The following is a 22,464-nucleotide window of genomic DNA, read 5'->3' on the forward strand; positions in this document are numbered from 1 at the left end:
ATTTTGACGTATTTTCACCACAACCAGCTGTTTGACTGTACATAGAGTGAACAGCGTGGCTTCACCATTTACCATCATATGGTTTTGAAGCCAAAATACCTCAGTCACAGGCGCCTCCATTGGCAGCCCTTGTGCAGCCACAGTCTGCGCAGTAGAGGCTATGAGGGACCTGAGTACAAGGCATCCCAATAATATCTTCAAATCACCACAACAATTGGATGTAAGAAACATTTCTAAAAGGTGTATTAATTTATTAAAGTTTGACCACAGCCTATCTGGAATAACTGGGGAGATGGACTTTTTGACCAATATTGCAGCCAGCCACCAGGGGGAGCAGTTTTTGTGGCAACCTCACTTCAAGCTGAGCAAGACGATGTCCTTTTTTTATTTTTTTTTACAATCTATGATTTGTTAGTTTTTCATTTTTCGAGCTCACCTGTGACACAGTATGGCTGCTCTCCTGTCCAGGTTCCATCATGCAGACAGGTACGCGCCACCGATCCGTACAGTACGTAACCTTTGCCACAGGTGAAACTAAGTGTGTCCCCCTCCAGGTAACTCGTTCCGTTTTTCTGCCCATTCCTTGGTGCAGGGAGCCAGCCGCAAGAGGATACTAAGAAGACATGCAGGATGTTTGAATTTACAGCTGGCTCTTACGCACCACTTTGATGCTTTTATTTTGAAGGCAGTCTAAGTTTTTACAGTATAAGCTTGTGATCACCAAAAAAACATCAATAATCTTAGCCAAAACAGGAATAAACACACAAACGTTCTGTTTCTGTCTATGGTTTTAGGAGATGAGTAAAAATGGCAGGGATTTGTTTCCCATCATACCTTGCTCCACAGCTTCCATTAGAGCCTGGTAGCTCCGGTAGACCCTCAGTGTGGCATTCCCCATTTCAAGGCTCCGAGTGGTCAGAGTGTCATATTTACAGAAGTCTGCTCCTTCTCCAGAGCACACCATCAACATTTCTGCCACCAGAGGGTCATCAGGTCGCTCAGGAGGAGAGAAGGTAGGAACAAAAGCAGGATCAAAGCTTGGCGGGACATAGTAGACATCCAGAAGGTACTTTGAGTCATAGGTGAAAGGAGAGGACTGCTTTGAGATGTTCCCTGTGAATGACAACATCAGAAACACAGTTGAAAGGTGAATTTTTCTCCAAAGATGTGTGCATAGCCTCAAAAGATACAGCCTTTACTGACCTAATGTGATGAACTGGTTTTCAACAACACACATTAAAAGAAAAAGATAGCATAAGCCCACCAGTGTTCAGGATATAAACTCTACATTTGGACACTGTATGTGCTGTAAGTATGTCTTAAATATTATTAGCTTATATCTACACAGTCTGGCCCCTAACTCTGTTCCAGAAATGTGGTTTTACTTGCTCAGGATGGTCACAGCCCCTGATATCCTTCTGTAATCTGTCACGGCTGTGCTAACTCTAAACATGTGGCTTATTTTCTTCCTCTGCACACTTTAGATTTTTGCTAAATTTAAGCTGAAAGGGGCTCAAACGTGGATGTAATTTATAAGGACATTACGAGCAAATCACAAAATCCCCATCAGCTATCGTCTCACTTCACATGCAGCATAGACGGAGAGTTTCAAATGTTGCTGCTGCTTCAGAGAGGGAAGAGGCTGCTTTGTTGTCCTCTCACACTTACAGCCTGCTCCGAAGGTAAAGATGTCCTCTGGTGTGATGTCAGCATTGGGGATGACCTCCCCATCCTGGGTGGACAGGTCATCTGATTGGTCTGAGTTCATCAGACCCAGGAGGCCCCGGGTTTGGTTGGTGAACTCTGATGGGAGGAGGACTGTTGCTGCCATGGTTCCTTCGTGCACACGAACGTCCACAGCAGCACCGGAGAGGAAGATCACTGTCACGTTCTGGAGGCAGGGAGCGAACACAAACACTCCTGGAAAGGACAGATGTTGCATTTGCATTTTAAATTCTTCAGCAGCTTGTTGGCTTTATTAAGTCAGGGGTAATGTATGCTTAGTGCTAAGTTATATGATGCAGATGGGAATCAACAGTTTTACCACTTTTTTTTTAGACCGATACCAGTACAAGTACTTCCTCTTGAGTACTCATATATATAATACCCAGTACAGATACCACTTGTACTTATGATAAATAAAAATTTAAATTCATAGTGACACATCACTTTGATGAAAGACAGCACAGTCACTCTGACATTAAGTCCAAAGTGAAACAGAAACAACTCTGAGTTAATGATTTTTTTGAAATAAATTAATAAAATTGCAAAATAAAACTCAGGACTGTCAGAGTTTCAGTATTTTTTATAATAGACTGAAGTGCAAAAAATTCCTGTTGCCTAAACAGAAACCTGCCACACATTTGCCTTGGCGTTAACCCCTTACTGCCTGAATATCTGTCTATTAAGTAACAATTATATAAAAAAAAGGTTGTGTTTATTTGTTTTTGCATTCTTACACATGTTAAATTAAGTGGAGACGGCAAATTTGAGTATAGTACACACAATAACTAAGTTAAATTATATATATATATATAGACATGAGAAGTTCATCCCTTGAACAATATATTGTGACATAGTGGATCTAATACAATCTTTGGTACGTGTAGAACAGTGGCGGAGGGGAAGTTCATTTTTTTCCGACCTACATCATAAATTTGTTTATTTATTCAATCAATCAAAAAGGGATTCGGCCTCAGACAGATCATCCAATCATCATGCAGAAGCCCAGCGTCCAGGCCAGCCCACTGCCTCATAGACCCCCAGAGACGCCGAGTGTCTGATGGGCGGGACAAAGCCCAGCGTTTATCCAATGACCGTCCAGTTTCCACAGTGGAACAACCCACTCTACGCTACCCCGCTGAAGTCAGAAGATGCTCAGTGTCCGACTGTGTTAAAGCGCTGAGACGGTGCAGGAATGAATGAGAAGGAGGTGGAGCCAGTCACCTGTGATAGGTAGCTGATTCTGAACAAAAGATGAAGGAATTCTTGCGCATATTTTGTCAATGAAATGTACACACAGCAGTACATATCACCACTTTTTTGGGGACATTTTAGGGGAAGCTGAGCTTTCCTTGCAGTCTTAGAGCAATTGCCAATGGTGTAGAATATGAATCAAAAGGTAATACTGAGATACAAAGATCATTTCAGCTGCATCAAGACCTGACAGGGTATGTCGTAAATTTGCAACAGAGGTTAACAAGAGGTTAAACTGCAGCAAGTAGCAGCAACTACTGGCAACAACTGGCGAGGCAGACTTGCTAGACGTAAGATTTTTTTGCCTTGAGTATCCGCTGATGGTATCGGCAGCCTTCACATGTATCGATACCTTAAAAAAATGGCACCAGTACTCGCCCATCTCTAGTTTTACCTCACCTTACAGTCAGTGGTGTCAATGAACAGAAGCTAAAGTCTTCTCTCTAAAGGTTTTAGGAGAGTTCAATAATCTCACCATGCAGGTCCATCCATCTGTGCTCCGTGAAGTGAAGAACTTTTTGGTTCCTGAGCACCTGAAGTTTGCTCTCCACTTGACGCACCTCAATGACATCAGACGCTTTCTCCTTCATAGCCACTGATGAAAGCCGTGTGGCTTTAGCTAAGGTGCCTGTGTGGTCAATGTAAACATAAGAGTGTTATACTATGCAAGGGTTACTGTATGGTTAGCAGGTGGTTATGCTGTTTAACCTGCTGAATTACCAGCTGTTACATGGAAGTTATTACTTTGAATTTATGTGGTTGGATCACAGTTTCCACCTCTGGTTTATCAAATTAATCCAGATTTTAATCCCACTGCTCTACTGAGGAGGATATTAATGACATCTGGCCATCTACAGTCACTTAAACCATGGATGATGTGCAACGACTCGGAGGAAATTCTAAACAATAAAGCGAACATCTGTTCCTCTTCACTACATCTGACCCCAGGAGATACAGAGTGAAAACAAAAGGGAACTACGGAAACAGGCTGTCATTTCACAGCGCCAAGACCAGGACTGTGAGAAAAGATAAGAGAGAGCCTTAAACCAAACTGAAAAGAAGAGTGAGAGCAAAGGAAGACCGAACACAGATCATCAATCCTGAGGCTGATTAAAATAAAATAATCAAACCATGAAATCTGTCTCTGTGAAGAAGTCCGGCTGTGAGCTGAAACGGAAACACACAGCAGAAGCTCAGGGGTGAAAGAGAGGGCGTTCACGTCAAACGTGGACTCACCGTTCTTAAGTTTCACCTGTTCTGTTCGACCCTGAACACTCAGCTCTCTGTGTGATGAAGACACAAGGTAGAACTCTCCTTTCCCGTTGAAAGTGTAGCTGAGGCCGTCGAACGTAATGAAGTGTGGATCCCCAAAGATGACACCTGCGAGGTGCCAAGAAACAAAGCACTGATGTGTTTACATCAAATGAGATTTGAGCACATACACATTTTTTTACAGAACACTGCTGATACCTCATTCATTTAAAAAGGGCTTTTTGTAATATCAGAATGTGGATTGTTGTGTTTATAGTCTCTGAGGATCAGCTAGTGATGTGCTTGATCTAATATAACTCCACAGCTTCACTCTCAGATGCAGTCTGTGATTCATTTACTCCTCCTGAAACTGATCTGGTATTCCCTGCTCCCTCAATGTCCATTTGCAAGGTAGAGAGTGTGTGTGAGTGTGCAGCCACACAGGGGTTCATATAAAGATTAACAGACACAGATAAATGCTAACTCTGTTTGTTATTTCAAAAACACAATATTCTCTTTTAAAAGTAGTCTAAATTAAATAAATATCTGTTGTGGAGCTTACTGCCACTAGTATAAAGCTCTTTGGGATTTACGTTGATGTTTAGATCAGGAGGAAGGTTCACATCTGTTTTTATGACACCAGTGATTGCTTTGTTTGCCTAAAAGTTAATCTGAAATAATTAAATTTAAATTAATTAAACTTTTTTTTGTCTGTTTGGAGGATATTTCAGCAATTTTTGAGCAGGGCTGTATGAGTTGAGCATCATTTCTAATTAGGTGAAAGGGGTGTAACTGATAAATGTCAATTGGTGTACCTAATGTTCATCTTTAAAAATCTGATACTGCGCAAAAAATCCTATGAACATGATTTTAGCAGTGTACTGCACTGTGGAAAAATTAATGCGATAGTGATTTTAAGCCAAATGTCCCAAAGGTAAAAAGAAAAAAATGATTTCTACAGCACACTGACTTGCTCAGTACAACAAATACCATATCATCAACTTTAAAAATTAAATATTTTAATTAAAGATACTCTGTGATGATATTTCACAACAAATAACTTATTTCATCAGCAAACTCACGTAGCTCAATGTCTAATAAAATGCTAAGACACCAATAGAAATATACACCACACATTTAAACAAACACCAAACATGTTGTTTAACAAGCTTAAAGCATAATTTTGACACCAGCTCTTATTTTTCATTGTCTCTTTTTGTACAAGCTACAACAGATGCCAGCCTCTTAATGAGAAACTAACTAATTTAGCTCATTTTAAGACACTTTGATCCAAGAACTCACCCTAGTTCAGCGAGATGTGTTTGCACGACACTGAGTCCCAAATTATTATACAACTTATCTTTTCTTAAATATCTGGAAGGCAGCTGTTCAGAAAGTGTTTTAGAATGATGTATTTAAGGCCCTGTGCTTTTACAAAATCTACAAAGCTTTCTAAAACTCTTTATCAGAGACCATGAGTATATAAGCTGTTAAGTTATCTACATTATTATGCAAGTTCTATTTGACTTTGACCACCAGGCCAGAAAAGTGATCTGAGAAAAGAGAAACTGAGTCAAATTGTCAAGTTAGGGGGAATCTAAAAATGTAGAGAAGAAAGAAATTTGTCTAAAAGAGCATTTTACGTACACATGTGAAGAAATATACTCTCTGCATGACTTCTTTAAAAAAATGAAAATGACAGTTAACATCATTTCTAAAATATTCACAAAAATCTGACCTGCATAATAATTTGAAACATAGCTTACTGGTGGATGCATCACAGACGTGTTCTTCCACATGCAGCACGTGATCTTACCGGCTCTCGGAGGCTGGTAGCTGTGACATCCACTGGAAGGTCGATGTTTGAAGTAGATGTGGCAGTGGTCAGACCACAGGCAGCAGTAGTAGAAACTCATGACATCATAAAGCCAGTGAGAGTACCCTGGAACCCGGGGTGGCTCCCTGTAAGGAGGAGAACCCCAATCGTGTGCCCTGTCTGGGGTGCTGCCACCGATTGAGTCTCCTGTCAGGACCAGTGCGCCTGTGCTGTCATAGCAACACTGCTGCCCTGAGCCATGTGAAGGACTGGAATCATGGGAAATAATTAACAAGGGGAAATGCTGCCATATTGACTCTGGTAGAAACTGATGTGTCCTTTTATCATTCCTACCTGGCTCGAATTGCTCTGACACAGTGGACGCACCCTGGGTGATAAGTGCACACACTGCCTCTCTCAATATCACAGCTGTAGTCAGTCTGAAAAACAAAATGCAAAGAGGACACACTGATACATTTACATCCTGAAGAAGTCTTAGCATAACCTACTTCCAATCTCACAGATATGTTATTTCAGATTATTTGTAAGACACTCACATGGAATCTGCCCACATCTGCTCGGGCCTGAGCCAGAGTGCAAGGGCAGTCGATGAGCTCATCCAGGAAGTTGGGCAGATTCTCCTCCACCTTGTCCCATTGCAGACACTTGCTCCTGGCCCAGGCTGCAGAGTCATCTCTGAAAACCTGCTCCAGGTGCCAGGCTAAGACGTGACCTCCACTCCAGAGACACGGCACATCTCTGCATTAAAACAATAATAATGCTGGCACTAATATGAAAATAAAACCAGTGTCAAAAGTTTAGATTGACAGGATTCATATTGTTTCTATTTCAAAAAAGTGCTAAATCAGCTTCACCAGTCTTCATTGGTCTTTTATTAAGTCAGCTTAATGTACTAGTAGGCGAAAAAAGTCAAAATCCCATTTTAATATAGAACCAAAAGCTGCTTAAATGTTTGTTTCCTGAGATACATACCTCTCACCATATGACTTTGAACCATCGGTGATGCGGATATTCCCCAGCTCCCACTCAGAGTAGTCCAGTGAAGGCTCAGGGATGAAGCTGAAGGCACCAGTGTTGGGCTGGTTTCTGCCCAGAGAGTACAGATACCTCAGCTCGGCCTGCAGAGACGGGGATCCGTCATCCACTCCTGCCTCTGCGCTCCTGCTGGACTCCCTGTAACCCCACAGCTCTATGTTCACCTTCTCTGCTGCAACTAAAGAGCTGTTCCAAGTCAACCTGAGCCGTCCGGCTGCGCCTGGGGTGCCATAGTTCTGCCACTGTGTTGAATTCACAAGGGTGACTTTGTCAGCAGGGTCTGCTTTACTGGGGTGGACTATTGAAAGGAAAAATTAAAAACAGTTAAAAAAATCAAGTTAAAGGGAAATAAAGTTCTGGTATTACCAGAAATATGTGCATTTAAAGCATGAACCAGCAACAGTGGCATCTGCTTTGTTTCAAGATTGTTCCTTTAAGCCAGAACTGACTGTATTCACACCAAAGCATGAGCATTTTATCATCACTTAATGGGCAGTTTTCTGTTAGACTTTAAAGGGTCGCCCTCTGCTGGCCAGAGACAGGAATACAGGCTTCAGACAGCCTTTTAAACTGGCTTTAGTTTTAGAAGAAGTCAAAGTCCACTTCTTTATGTCTTGAACTCCTAACCCAAAGCAAAAGTATGTCAGGTTATGCACCAACATGAAGACGAATACAAAAACATAGGAACAGAGAGATGACTTTGCAAAATAATGACTTGAATACAGAGGTAACTTGTCAGCTGCAAGGCCTATTGCAACATGTGTTTGGTAAATTGAGCTTTTCTTGGTGATAACATCTCTTTTCCTTTAGGTATTTATTTGTTTTAAAAATGTACTCCGGCAGCTGTAACTAAACTCTGGATTAATGATAACGAGTTCAAAAGATTATACATGAACAACATACCTGACAAGTACTCCCCAGACCTGTCAAAATGTACTCCATCAGTTGAGACAGTGAATGGAATCCAACCCGTCTCAAACAACAAAGGAGAGACACAGTAGGCACGGCCTTCAGCATCAATAAAGCCCTCTCCGTCAATCTCACCTTTAAACCTGCAGAAAAACAAACTTCTTTTTGCTTATTTTGGCCAGCTATTGCTACTTTTGTATTATAAAGAGCATTATTTTTTTTTCATTTTAACTTTAATTCATAAGTTATTGAATCATTTAACAACATCAAGGCAATAATTAATTTAAGGACAATTAGAAAACCAATTCTGCTGAATCTTACACTTACACTGACACACCACACTAACATTACCCAGCTGCTTCACTTTTAGAATAAATCTGATTACACTTTGAATGTATTTTTCGTTGTGTATTATTTTTTTGTTTTACAGACACCTAAAGTAATTCAGAAAATTGCAATTCATGGAACCAGATCAATGTAAAATACACTTCTTTGTCGAGAAATTAAATAAAATGAACTCCACATTTTTTAGCTTAGTATCCCTGCAATATTAATAATCATCTAAGTGCATAGAGCTTTAAGTCACAGCAGGATTTGGAGCACACTGTGACACCAACCTGCAGAGAAGTTGCCCACCAGGGTTAAGGACCAAACCAAGGATCCTCAGCGCTCGCCCACCCAGCATGGAGCTGGAGTGAGGTGACACCTGCAAACAGGACTGGTTGTAGTCTGCACAGCAGGTCAGCAAAGACACACAAGTTGTGTGGCAGGAGCAGTCCTCCATAAAGTCCCCACACTTTCCCCTGCATGACTGGGCTAAAAAACACAGAGACAGTCAATATTTCTTTCACTATGTCAGGTGCCTTAAACTTATTTTTATAACAGGGTGGATTCAGGTTAAGTGGGATATCAGGTGTAAAGGGACAGCTCAAGGGAGGAGGTAAGTGTTTCTGCTTTTAAAAGTAAATCAAAAGCAGTTTATAAAGAAAGACGGTGACCAAAATCACATGAAAAAAGCTGATGTTACATCACATGGGAAGATATGACCATTGAAATCGAAGCTGACCTAAAAAAAATAGGAGGTAGGAGAAATAACATACACTTTGTCTTGATTTTAAAATAAGTGCATGCAGACAAAACGCATAATATATATTATATGGTGTACAGTATGAAAACATGAATGATTTTTAAGTGTGAAAAAAACAAACAAACGATATTTTCAGAGTGTTTATATTTAATAAATTAAGGTATTTTTTTGGTGCATGTTTCAGGTATTTTGAGACACTTAAGAACTACTGTATTTGTCTTTATATTGTTTTTCATCAGAGTATCTTGACATCTCTATGGATACAATAATCAACTTTGCAGTACATACTGTAAAAGATTTTTAATGATTTATGTACAAACTTAAGACCAAACCATCAATTCTGTCATGTTGAGACCTTACAATTAGTTCAAACTAACTGTAATTTTCATTTGACTTGACTATTCAAATATACTCAACTATTTAATGCAAACAAATAAGTTCAATTATGTGCTGGGTTATGTTTTGTAGTTCATGACAAGAATATGGCCACAATATGAAATGACAAACACTGTCCGAATATACATGTACCCCATCAAAAACTTTTGAATTTCACTTACCAGCTGTTTCAGATGCGCATACAAGCAATAATCCACAAAGAAAAAAAGTCCTTCCTGCATTAGGTCTCATGTTTATGGGAGAAATCAAAATGACACTTAAAACTCATTCTCGCCTTTCACAAATGTGACTTAAATCGTTGGAGTGTTTCAAAGGTCATTTAAAAACAAACCTGGGTTAGCTGAGCGTTTGGAGGGTAATTAAGAAGTTAAATATTAACAGACGTTGATTTAAAGTAGGTCTGTGAGCTACTGTGTATTTGCCTTCTTATTGGGTCTACGGTCCGGTGAGAAATTTTATACTTTAATAAACATACGCTGTCATACTACTACAAGTTTGCAGCCGTTACTTTTAACCGTTAACGCCTGTTTCGCATTGCCTGAATGCTGTTTACCTATACAGCTCTCGCGAGATGTTGCTACCATATAGCGTTGTACGCATGCGCAAAGGTTGTCCCTCCTTCATCTGGATGCTATCTGAATGAATGAGGGGGGATAGTTGAAATGAAATAAAAAATAACCGTTTAGCTTTGTATGAACAACGCAATATTCACTGCAGCATAGCAGTGAAACCGTAATGAAGATGGTACAGAGGAAACGATGTCTTACTTTGTCAGCTGACTAGTTAATACACTCACTTACGTTAGCTTGAAGCTAGCTGCATCATTAGCTGTTTATATTTCATCAGGTCTCACTGTAACAGTAGGGGGGAAATGTACGGTCTCTACGCTATAATCGCGTCTTTGGTTTGTTTTCTTGTCTTGAAATGGTTGAAAAAGAGGAGGTATTGCACGGATCTGAAAAGACTCGATGGCAAAACAGTTCTCGTTACAGGTAAATTATATGCGAGCAATGTTTATTGTGTTTTATGCCATTATTTAGATGCCTTATGTGTTATTAGCCTTTGCTGCATGTTTTTGTATACGTGGTTTTGATAGTCTGACATTTCTGAATCCAAAAGAAAGAGCACTGACTTTCATATGTTTTATTATTTTGTAGGTGGAAATTCAGGTATTGGTAAGGAGACAGCTATTGGCTTGGCAATGAGAGGCGCCAGAGTCATCATTGCTTGTAGAGATGTGAACAAAGCAGAGAAAGCTGTAAGGGAAATCAAATTCAAGAGTCACAACCTTAATGTCCTTCACATGGAGCTGGATTTGGCCAACCTGCGCTCTGTCCGAGAGTTCTGTAAGAGTTTCCTCCAGAGAGAGAAGAGGCTGGATATCCTGGTCAATAACGCAGGTGAGGATGTCGAGCACACAGATGTCTGACTAGAATTTGTGTCTCTGCAGAAAGAAAGGAAGAAGAAGGAACATTTTCTTCAAATATGAACAAAAAAATTGTTTGATGTTAGATGTACTGTTGTGTTATAGATTTGTTGAGTTTTCCTTTGTTTCTTTGTAAATGGGCTTAGAGCAATCATCCATTCAGCTGCTACTCGTCTTTTGGTTGTAAAATAAAATTGGGGACCATATCACACCTGTGCTGCTCCCTGTCTTTTTAGACCTTAACAAAAAGAAAATAAAAGAAGCACCTCGCTAATGCAACCCATACTACCTTCACCACTGACATTAAAAGCCTTGATTTATTTTGATTTGATTTGGTTTCTAATTGGAGTTGCTGGTTTGTTTGTAACAACCAACAAATAAATGAGATAGCTAGTATAAGAGCTGTGAACCCTCATTCATTCTGGAAACCATTATCAGTGTGAACTTCAAGCTAAATATTGTGATTTCTTTTCTGTGCTTCTCCAGGCATGCCCAGCGTTCTCGATTGGACCGATGACGGCTTCAGCATGTGTTTTGGCGTCAACCACTTGGGCCACTTCCTCCTCACCAATCTGCTTCTCCCTCGCCTGAAGGAATGTGCCCCCAGCCGGGTGGTTACCCTCACATGCTCCACATACAAATACCAGAAACTGGACTTCCAGGACCTCAACTACAACCTTCTACCCTTCTTCACCTTCTGTCGCAGCAAGCTGGCTAACATCTACTTCAGTCAGGAGCTGGCTCGCATCACTGAAGGGAAGGGAGTGACATCGTATGCTGTGCACCCAGGTAGTTGCACTGACCTCTAAATTTAAAGTGTCTCCTTTTATCGTAAAACATACCAGAGTATGAATACCCTGACACTGTTTTTCCTTATGTCTCCCTCTTGCACATCTTGCTCCAGGTTTTGTTCAAAGTGGTTGGACGTGCCACTTCTCCATCCTGTACCGGATGCTGATGCAGGTGATCATGTGGATGTTCTTTGTGCCCTGTGAGATCGGAGCTCAAACTGTCATCTACTGCGCCGTGTCAGACGAAGCCGCCAAACACAGTGGAGGCTACTTCACGGATTGCCGACATGCCACACTGCGGCCTTTCGCCAGAGATGCAGGGGTGGCGAAAAAACTGTGGGAGGCCAGTGAGCGACTGGTCAAACTGGCCTGATGGAGGAGGCGGTGTTATTTGTTCATTGTTTACATATTTTACATATTTATACCGTTACTTAAAGTTGTGTTAAGGTTCCGTGAAGGTGTAAACATTTCTTTGACTGTTTGTGTCTCTGTATTTTAAGGTATTTTCGAACAAATGTTTTTACTCTTGATTCAAAGTTTGAATTTCTTTTGGAAAAATAGACAAAGACTTGTTTTGCCATGTTTCTCACCTTCCTGGGAGAATATTAATAAATGTTCAATCATGAAGTGAAATGATGACTGTTTTATCATCTTACAAAAAGCGTCTTTCATTTCTCTTCCTCCCTTCCACTCAAATTTTTTTTTTAGATTTTTTTTAGAATAGTTACAATCCCTTCAGTGATAAACACAGCTCTCTGTTGCTAGTTATTATGCCATTTGTTGGTCTGTTTAAAAAGGTGACGTTTGCTCCTTTTGATGAAGTTTATTTTAGGGTTTTCATGTCTTTTCAGAGACTTTCAGAAATCCTGTGTGTCTGAATTTAAACCACAACTTCCACATGAGCTGCCTCCATAAACTCTAGAGACAAACTAAGAAGAAAATGTGTGTTTTTAAATGTGGGTATTGGTTTAATCTGTGGATCTTCTAACAAATCAAATTATTAAACAGTTCTTTACAGGAAACGCTTACAAGAACAGTGAGAAACAGAAACATAAAGTGTGACAGTTGAACTTGCTGTTCGTGAAACATCCAGCAGAGGGCAAACTATTTATGTGTCTGAGACTTATATAGATCTATTGATCTAGTCTCTGAAATTAAGTCTGAGCTAGCCACAGAAATTCTAAAGAAACTCACAACTGACCCAAATTTTTGGGACATTAAAGAGGCTGAAAGTAACAAATCCTCTGGCTTTACATAATCACTCTTGAGAAAGACCCCAGACTTCCTTTTAACTGGTCATGTATTAGTTTTCCTCCACAAGTATTCAACCCACACACAGAGATTAAAAAGCAAAATAACTTATTTTATATTAAGGTGCTTTCAGAGTTTTATTCAGAATGATTGGTTACTTTAATAGCCATAAACAAAGATTTAAAAGCACGTTTTCTTGTATTTTTATCTTTGTTTTAGGCCCACGGATGAAACATGAAGGAGCAGAAAAAAACAAAGAGGTATCCACATGTTTTCTTTGCACTTTTTGCCCACAAATGTGTCTACAATGAACTAGATTAGATTATTTAAATCTGAAAAACCCTGACATCTGCTGGTAAGTAAATCCTAATGCAACACTTCCTCAAATGATTTTCTGACCCATTGAAGTGAAAGTAAAAGATTTTGAGGAAGGCACCATTACATAGTGTAAGATCTATTCAACACAAGAGGAGGATTTCAAAACACTGGAAGGAACAGACTTTATCTTGGTGAGTCATTCATCTGAAGATAAATCAAATATCAAAGAAAAATGGCTGATAATAACGCCCTTTTGGAAAGTTTCCTGAACTGTCACTTGTGCTCAGAGACTTTCAGAGATCCTGTGTCTCTGAGCTGCAACCATAGCTTCTGTTCAAGCTGCCTGCAGAAATTCTGGGAACAAACTAACAACAAAAACTGTCCCATCTGTAGAAGAAAATCATCAAAAGATAATCCATGGGTGAACTTTGCTCTGAAGGAACTGTCTGACTCTTTTGCAAGGAGACTGAAAATGGGATCATCTAAGACAGAAAAAGGAGAGAAGGAAGTGGAGGTGGTTTGTAGGAAACATGACAAGGAGCCTGAATTATTCTGTAAAGATGAAGACAGAGCTGTGTGTCCAATCTGTGACTTTCCTCACCGTGTCAGCCACACTGTGGTTCCTGTGGATCAAGCAGTCAGTGAGCTGAAGGAGCAGCTGAAATCTGACTTAACGTCTCTACAGGACAAGAGGAACAAATACAAACAAGTGGAGAAAACATGCAATGAAGTCATTCAACACTCCAAGAAGCAGCTGTTGTCCACAGAGACACAGATCCGAGCAGAATTCAACAAGCTCCACCAGTTCCTGAAAGAGGAAGAGGAGTCCAGACTGAAAGCTCTGAGGGAGGAAGAGGAGCAGAAGAGGGAGACTATCAGCAGAGAGATGAAGAGGATTCAGGAGCAGATCTCCTCTCTGTCAGTCAGTATCTGTGCTGTTGAAGAAGAGCTGCAGAAACACAACGTGGCCTTCCTCAGCAGTTATAAACCCACTCAGACCAGAGCCAGAGTCCAGTGCTCAGAGTCAGATCCACAGCTGGTCTCAGGAGTGCTGATAGATGAGGCCAAACACCTGGGCAACCTGTCCTTCAGAGTCTGGGAGAAGATGAAGGACAAGGTCCACTTCAGTCCTGTCATTCTGGACCCAAACACTGCAAACAGCTGGCTCTATCTGTCTGATGATCTGACCAGTGTGAGATGTGGAGACACAGATCAGCAGCTTCCTGACAATCCAGAGAGATACACCAAGTATGCCATCATCCTGGGCTCTGAGGGCTTCAGCTCAGGGAAACACAGCTGGGAGGTGGAGGTGGGAGACCATCCTGGCTGGACTGTGGGTTTGGTTAAAGAGTCAGCTGACAGGAAGGGAGAGATATCTGCTTTACCAAAATATGGAATCTGGTGTTTATTGCATCACAGTGGAAAATACACAAATGGTCTTGGTGAGATTGTCACAGTGAAGAAGAGTCTCCAGAGGATCAGAGTCCAGATGGACTATGACAGGGGGGAGGTGTCCTTCTACGACCCTGAAGACATGACTCACATCTTCACTCACAGAGACATTTTCACCGAGACACTCGTCCCATATTTTGGTATCGGAGAGTCTGATGATGCTCAAACTCGTGAAGTGAAAATGTGTCACTCTGAGATTTGTGTGACTTGTTCAGAGAGGGCGGTGAGCTCTGACTGATTGATTCATGTTGTCATAATGGAGGAGGTTTGTCTTCCTGTTACAGATCATTCCAGTTCTTTCTTTAAAGGTGAGAATCATTTGATTTGAAAGAAGATGAAGAAAAAGTAGAAAACACTTTTGGACTCTTTCAGCGTCCCACATGGTGGCACACGTTGTTTAGTTCTTGAATAATCTAGAAAAACATGCTGTGGTGGTGGAAACATGCTGGAAGAACTGGGGCCATTTAGATTCCAGAGAATTATGTTTCTCTGAGACAGGTTTTTATTTTCAAGGATGAGCAAATTTAAAGTTCGAATAAAACTTTTTTTTATAAGTAATTTTAACCAAAACTACAAAAAATGTTAAATTTTTCCTTTCAGTGTCAGAATTCAAAGGTAAATCATTAAATATTTTTAGATTAATATTTTAATTCAGTCTTTTACATTTTAAATTTTCTTTGATAAAGTGTTTTATTTTTATTTGTAAAACAGAAAAAAAAATGCAGAATTTATTTTGTTTTCTTTTGTTGATCTTTTGTGTCTTTTTTCAATGTTTTTTTAAAGAAATCTTTGAAATATTCTTTAAAAAATTCCTAAAACATATTTCTCTTATTCTAATCTCTTTTTTTTTTTTTAGAAAGAGAAGCTGTTATTTTTCTGTCATGACATAAAATGAGACATTTTGGATTTATTTGTGTATCTAATTTTTATCAGAATCAGAAAAAAGTGTTACATAAGGCACCAAAAAATGTAAGAATTGTTTTTTTTTTCTTTTTATATTGATCAAAATTTGTAGATAAAATGTTGACTTTTTATTTCTAAACCTTGTAGGTGGGTAATTTGAAGCAGGAATTGTTCTTCAGGTTTTCTCTGGTTTCACTGAGTAAAGCTGAAAGTGAAGTGGATACTTTCACCTGGATTGTCAGAAGTCTCATTTCTAAAGCGCTGATCTTTTCTTTGAAATGTGTCTGTTGATAGTTTTCAAAGTGTCCAGCTGTGCTCACTTCAGACTTTATTTCAACATGAATCTGTTTGAATGATTGAAAAGCAGCTTTTATTTGCTCATGTCTGAGCTTTTATTGTGAAAGAGCTGGTGTGTGTTCCTGTGAGTTGCTGATAACTGTCAGTCAGATGTGAACCAAGCCATCAGCTGATGAGTGTGTGTTTGAAGAAGTTGAGGATTGACTGTGGATAACTGTGGATTGACTTGATGTTGTTTTCAGTCCCTTGTATGTTTTCTTTGTGCTGAGTGAATCCTCTGCTCTAAAGCTGAATGACTTCACTGATGTCCTGACTTCCTTCTGTCAATAAAAGTCAAAGCTGCTCTGCACTGAACACACAGACTGAGGCACTTTTCTATTGAAAGCATCCTTTTATTGTTAAGAAGTCAAATGTTTCTATGAGGGAAGTGTTTTCTTCTTCTACTGTTAAAAAGCTGCAGTTCTCTCTGACTGGACTGTCTGTTAGATTTGATTCTACACTCAGTTCATTGTTGAGCTCCATGTGAGTGCGCCCCCTGCTGGAGCCCAGCTGCTGTTCCTCAAAGTGACATGCAGGCTGAGAGAGGCAGCAGTTCACTCTCTGTGCTGATGGTCAACCAGCTCCAGACGCTCTGCACTGACAACACAGCTTCATATAAGTCCTCCAGCAGGGGGCAGACTGTGAGCGTGTCTCTGTCTCTTTAAATGACAGGTTGAAGTCAGTCATGTCAGGTGAAGTCAGCTGGTGTCAGTGTGGTTGTGCTGCATGTTTCTTTCAGATTTCTACAACAGAAATGATCTTTATAAACAATATCTGAAGGAATGAAGAAGGACAAAGGTTTCTCTGTCTGACTTTTCAACACTCACCTTAGTTTTTGACCGAATTCATGTCTTTCAAGCTGAAAGCTGAAGTTTGATGATTTGTTCATTTCAAAGACTGCAGCTTCACTGACACAAGAGTTATTAAACGTTTGAAACCAAAAGTTTGATCATTTCTTATTCTGTGTTAATATTTGTGATCGTATAATAACCATTTAAGCAGTGAGTCTTCATGTCACCCTGAGCAGGTAATAAGAGTGAGGGTGATGAGAGAGTGACTGAGTGAAGAGATGAAGGAGTGAATATTTATAAACAAGTGAGGAAAACTAATGAGTGTCTAATGAGCTCTGAGTTAAAATTTGAGCTAAAATCATACATCAAATCAATTTAGTTTATTGTATCGGGACAGGATTTATATTACAAGAAACTTAACTAGTTAACTTTCTTAACCCCATTTTTTTTCTTGTTTTTTCAGCATCAGTTTTGCCCTTGCATATCAGGTCAGGTGGATGTGTCTCATGTTAGGTCTAATGGAGGACCTTTTATCAAGAAAAAAACACAAACACTTGCTCAGGTTTCATGATTTTTTCTTTCAGTGAATATAAGAATAATTCATAGAGTGAATAAAAGTATTTGCAACTTTTAATAGCGAATAAACTTCAAGAAGGCTCTAATGTTTGCAAGTTTGCTTTTTATTCTTCTATCTAACTTTTTCACTGTTATCCTCTTTAGCGTCCCATATTCACTGACGCTTTGAATTTGAGAGAAAAATAATAAATTCAGTTGAAAACAACTAAAGATGTCTTTTTAATATTTAACTTTGTTAAAAACATGTAAAAAAAAAAAAAAAAAAAAAAAAAAAAAACATGCAACTGTTACTGAATATAAAGTGAATATGATCATGAGGAAGTAATCACATCATTAAATGACTGAGCTCAAAGGTTCAATTCTAAAATAACTGTGACTCAAAGTCTACAGTTAGCTCTAGATGTTATCAGCAGTGAACATGAAGACGTGTTTTATGACTTATTGATTTTACTTTGGGAGTTGTGAAAAAAATATAGAGGAAAAGCTAAAATCATTCAGGAACACATTGACTCAGAAAGCTCCTTCAGACTCAGAGTTTTACTGTGTGAACAATAAGTGTCATCTAAAAAGAGAATCCTCTCAAAGAGGAGGCTGTGAACTGACTGAAGTCCTGAAGGAACCAGATCATCTGAAGCGTTCCAAAGGACAGCTGGTCATAAAACCTGATGGCTGCAGTTATACCATCAATGATTAACCAATAAAGAGTCTGGTTCAACTGAAGCTTATTCTGATAAAGTTCAGCAAAGACACAACACCAGAGGCTCTGAGGAGACTTTTCTAACCACACATCTTGAAACTTAAAGAGGCTGAGAGGGGTTAATTAGGTAAGTCTTTCATTAAATCACATTTACAGAAAGAATTTGAACTGAGTTTAATCCTGTTGGATGAAAAAATAAAGTAGTTAAACTGGTTTAGAGTCAGTCAACCTGTTCAAATGTTCAGTCCTCACTAATAGTTCAAACAATATAAACTCTTTTCTTTGTGTTAAAGGTGTTTTTCATGAGTTTTATTTTTCATGATACTTTATAAGGCTGAAAAATACCCCAAAGAGTATTGACAAGTTTTCTTCATACTGTTGCCTGCAAATGCCTACAATGAACTGAATAAATATCAACATTCAGAAACAGATTAATTTTTGACAAAGTTTGTGTATCAAGAAGTGATTTGTATTTTCAGAAACTAAACATCTTTTTTTTTTTTTTTACTTTTTTATAAATGAATATATAATGACATAATATGAATATATTATGAAAATGAAGATACATAGTCAACTGCAAATATGGCTTGACACCTCCAAAAATTCTGACTAAAGGTTTCTTAGTGGTTTACAGTAAGTATCAGATGAACTTAAAGACAGAGTAAAAGTTTACCAAAGTTTGACCTAAAAAAAAAGGCCCATTTTTCAAAATGGCAGCTGTCAGGTCCTTAAAATGATAATTACTCCTTCATTTTTCCTCCTAGAGTAGAAATACTGGTGCCTGATACATGTTTTGGCCATGCAACATTGTAATGAGTATGTTTGCATTATAGATAAGTGATTACAGGTAGAAGTATACATTCAAACATTTGGTTAAAAATATAGTAATGTAAGGAATAAGTACAATTAATCCAAAGTAACTGCATATTTCACCTTTCTTATAACCTTTTGCCAAGTGTTAGTGGTTTTATTTATAACCATGCTGTTAATTCTAATGAACAATAAATTCATTTGAACTTTGTTTTACTGTAGTCAAAATATAAGTATTTACTTATGTATTATATATATATATATATATATATATATATATATATATATATATATATATATATATATATATATATATATATATATATATATATATATATATATATATATATATATATATATATATATATATATATATATATATATATAAAGAATAAGATCAAACACATCATTAAACAACTGAGCTCAAAGGTTCAATAATAAAATAACTGTGGCTCCAAGTCAAAAGATAGCAGTAGATGTTATCAGCAGTGAACATGAAGATGTGTTTTATTATCAATGATTTTATCTATTATTTATCTACTTGTAATTATGGAAAGATTTAGAGGAAAACTGAAAATCAGTCAGGAACACATTGACTCAGAAAGCTCCTTCAGACTCAGAGTTTTACTGTGTGAACAATAAGTGTCATCTGAACAGAGAATCCTCTCAAAGAGGAGGCTGTGAACTGACTGGAGTCCTGAAGGAACAGGATCATCTGAAGAGTTTCAAAGGACAGCTGGTCATAAAACCTGATGGCTGCAGTTATACCATCAATAATTAACCAATAAGAGGCTGGTTCAACTGAAGCTTATTCTGATAAAGTGATAGACACAAACACATTGTAACTGTCTTAATGTGTTTGTTAAAATCCAGCTCTGAGTCCATGATCACACCCAGATTTCTGCCATGGTCAGTGGTTTTCACTTTAACGTCTGGAGCTGCTCACTGACTTTAAATCTCTCTGATCTGCTCCAAAAACAACAACCTCAGTTTGATCTTTGTTCATCTGGAGGAAGTTTAGGCTCATCCACTCATTGATTTGATACATTTACCCAGAGTCTGTAAGCAGCCATGATCACCTGGTGACATCATAATGTATAACTGTGAGTCGTCTGCATAATGATGGTAACTGACTTTGTTGTTTTCTATAATCTGAGCCAGTGAGAGCAGATAGATGTTAAACAGAAGAGGCCCCAGAATGAAACATGAAAGAGCAGAATAAACAAAGAGGTTTTCACATGTTTTCTTTTTCCCACAGACGTGTCCACAATGAACGAGATAAAGATTAAAATCTGAAAACTCTGACACCTGCTGGTGACTACACCACAAAGCAGCAACTTCCTCAAATGACTTCTCATGTGACCCAGAGAAGTGAAAGTAAAGAAAGATTTCAACACTTTAGTCAGAAGGGAGACGCCATTACAGGGTGTGAGCTCTGTAAAACTCACAACAGAAGGATTTTAAAGTGCTGAAAGAACAGACTTTAACTTTTTAAGTCTAACATCTGAAGATAAATCAAATATCAAAGAGAAATGGCTGAAAAAATAGCTTTTGTGCAAACTTACCTGAACTGCCACATATGTTCAGAGACTTTCAGAGATCCTGTGTCTCTGAGCTGCAACCACAGCTTCTGTTCAAGCTGCCTGCAGAAATTCTGGGAACAAACTAACAACAAAAACTGTCCCATCTGTAAAAGAAAATCATCAAAAGAAAATATTGGAGTGAACTTTGCTCTGAAGGAACTGTCTGACTCTTTTGCTGGGAGACTGAAAGTGGGATCATCTGAGACAGAAAAAGGAGAGAAGGAGGTGGAGGTGGTTTGTAGGAAACATGACAAGGAGCCTGAATTATTCTGTAAAGATGAAGACAGAGCTGTGTGTCCTGTCTGTGACTTTCCTCACCGTGTCGGTCACACTGTGGTTCCTGTGGATCAAGCAGTCAGTGAGCTGAAGGAGCAGCTGAAATCTGACTTAACGTCTCTACAGGACAAGAGGAACAAATACAAAAAAGTGGAGAAAACATACGATGAAGTCATTCAACACTCCAAGAAGCAGCTGTTGTCCACAGAGACACAGATCAGAGCAGAGTTCAACAAGCTCCACCAGTTCCTGAAAGAGGAAGAGGAGTCCAGACTGAAAGCTCTGAGGGAGGAAGAGGAGCAGAAGGGGAAGACTATCAGCAGAGAGAAAAAGAGGACTCAGGAGCAGATCTCCTCTTTGTCAGTCAGTATCTGTGCTGTTGAAGAAGAGCTGCAGAAACACAACGTGGCCTTCCTCAGCAGTTATAAACCCACTCAGACCAGAGCCAGAGTCCAGTGCTCAGAGTCAGATCCACAGCTGGTCTCAGGAGTGCTGATAGATGAGGCCAAACACCTGGGCAACCTGTCCTTCAGAGTCTGGGAGAAGATGAAGGACAGGGTCCACTTCAGTCCTGTCATTCTGGACCCAAACACTGCACACAGCTGTCTCTATCTGTCTGATGATCTGACCGGTGTGAGACAGGGAGACACAAAGCAGCTTCCCGGCAATTCAGAGAGACACACTATGTATACCACAGTTCTGGGCTCTGAGGGCTTCTGCTCAGGGAAACACGGCTGGGAGGTGGAGGTGGGAGACCATCCTCTCTGGATTGTGGGTTTGACTAAAGAGTCAGCTGACAGGAAGGGAGAGGGATTTGTATTACCAAAATATGGAGTCTGGTGTTTATTGTATGGTGATGGAAAATATACAAATGGTATTGATGAGACTCTCACAGTGAAGAAGAGTCCTCAGAGGATCAGAGTCCAGCTGGACTATGACAGGGGGGAGGTGTCCTTCTACAACCCTGAGGACATGACTCACATCTACACTTACAAAGACACTTTCGGTGAGACAGTCTTCCCATTTTTCAGTATTGGAGAGTCTGGTGAAGCTGAAACTCGTGAAGTGAAAATGTGTCACTCTGAGATTTGTGTGACTTGTTCAGGGAGGGCGGTGAGCTCTGACTGATTGATTCATGTTGTCATAATGGAGGAGGTTTGTCTTCCTGTTACAGATCTTTCCAGTTCTTTCTTTAAAGGTGAGAATCATTTGATTTGAAAGAAGATGAAGAAAAAGTAGAAAACACATTTGGACTCTTTCAGCGTTCCACATGGTGGCACATGTTGTTTGGTTCTTGAATAATCTAGAAAATGATCCAGAGACACAGAAGAAGCTGATGAAGAAAAGTGGTCTTTATTATTGATGTGAAGCAGTTTAGCTGAAAATGTTTGATGTGATGGAAACATGCTGGAAGAACTGGGACCATTTAGATTCCAGAGAATCATTGGAAGTTTCTCTGAGACAGGTTTTTTATATTTGTCTTTCAGTGTCAGAGATTTAAGGCAAATTATTAAATGACTTTAGATTAAAATTCAAATTCAATATGTTTCTTTTTCAAAATTTTCTTTGATAAAATGTTTTGGGGTTTTTTGTAATACAGAAATATTGAAGATTTCATTTTGTTTTCTTTTGTTTATCTTTGTTGTCTTTTTTCCATGATTTCCATGAAAAAATGTTTAAAATATTTTTTTTAAAAGTTGCCAAACTTAGTTTTCTTTTTCTGAATTTTTTTTTTGTTTTGAAGAAAGAGAAGCTGTTATTTT

General features: G+C 39.0%; 3 protein-coding genes across 4 annotated transcripts in view; 2 read left to right on the forward strand and 1 right to left on the reverse strand.

Moving 5' to 3' along the window:
- The window catches only part of susd2 (sushi domain containing 2), a 26,573-nt gene extending 16,477 nt beyond the window's left edge, over positions 1–10,096 (reverse strand). Inside the window, exons 1-13 of one of the 2 annotated variants that reach the window (XM_074670729.1) lie at positions 9,823–10,096; positions 9,653–9,717; positions 8,626–8,824; positions 8,003–8,151; positions 7,037–7,397; positions 6,601–6,802; positions 6,398–6,483; positions 6,044–6,312; positions 4,213–4,356; positions 3,452–3,604; positions 1,669–1,920; positions 835–1,113; positions 437–613 (exon numbers count right to left, since the gene is read on the reverse strand). In XM_074670729.1, coding sequence (XP_074526830.1) covers positions 437–613; positions 835–1,113; positions 1,669–1,920; positions 3,452–3,604; positions 4,213–4,356; positions 6,044–6,312; positions 6,398–6,483; positions 6,601–6,802; positions 7,037–7,397; positions 8,003–8,151; positions 8,626–8,792 — 2,239 coding nt within the window. In that variant the 5' untranslated portion in view covers positions 8,793–8,824; positions 9,653–9,717; positions 9,823–10,096. Of the gene's footprint in view, positions 1–436; positions 614–834; positions 1,114–1,668; positions 1,921–3,451; positions 3,605–4,212; positions 4,357–6,043; positions 6,313–6,397; positions 6,484–6,600; positions 6,803–7,036; positions 7,398–8,002; positions 8,152–8,625; positions 8,825–9,652 lie in introns of both variants that reach the window. The other variant, XM_074670728.1, reaches the window with a different exon arrangement.
- On the forward strand, positions 10,094–12,378 carry LOC141790693 (retinol dehydrogenase 14). The gene is made up of 4 exons (XM_074670731.1): positions 10,094–10,483; positions 10,649–10,891; positions 11,404–11,706; positions 11,822–12,378. The coding sequence occupies exons 1-4, from the start codon at positions 10,363–10,365 to the stop codon at positions 12,079–12,081; spliced, it is 927 nt and encodes a 308-aa protein (XP_074526832.1). The 5' UTR covers positions 10,094–10,362; the 3' UTR covers positions 12,082–12,378.
- A 1,131-nt stretch (positions 12,379–13,509) lies between these two features.
- LOC141790040 (uncharacterized) lies at positions 13,510–22,278 on the forward strand. The gene is made up of 3 exons (XM_074669672.1): positions 13,510–14,952; positions 16,641–16,660; positions 20,371–22,278. Exons 1-3 carry the CDS (start codon positions 13,510–13,512, stop codon positions 21,827–21,829), a joined length of 2,922 nt encoding a protein of 973 aa, XP_074525773.1. The 3' UTR covers positions 21,830–22,278.
- Positions 22,279–22,464: the final 186 nt, after the last annotated feature.

Source organism: Halichoeres trimaculatus, unplaced genomic scaffold (assembly GCF_033239565.1).
Source record: "Halichoeres trimaculatus isolate MK-OKI-2021-1 unplaced genomic scaffold, fHalTri1.1 fHalTri1_scaffold_5, whole genome shotgun sequence".
Classification (NCBI taxonomy): domain Eukaryota; kingdom Metazoa; phylum Chordata; class Actinopteri; order Labriformes; family Labridae; genus Halichoeres; species Halichoeres trimaculatus.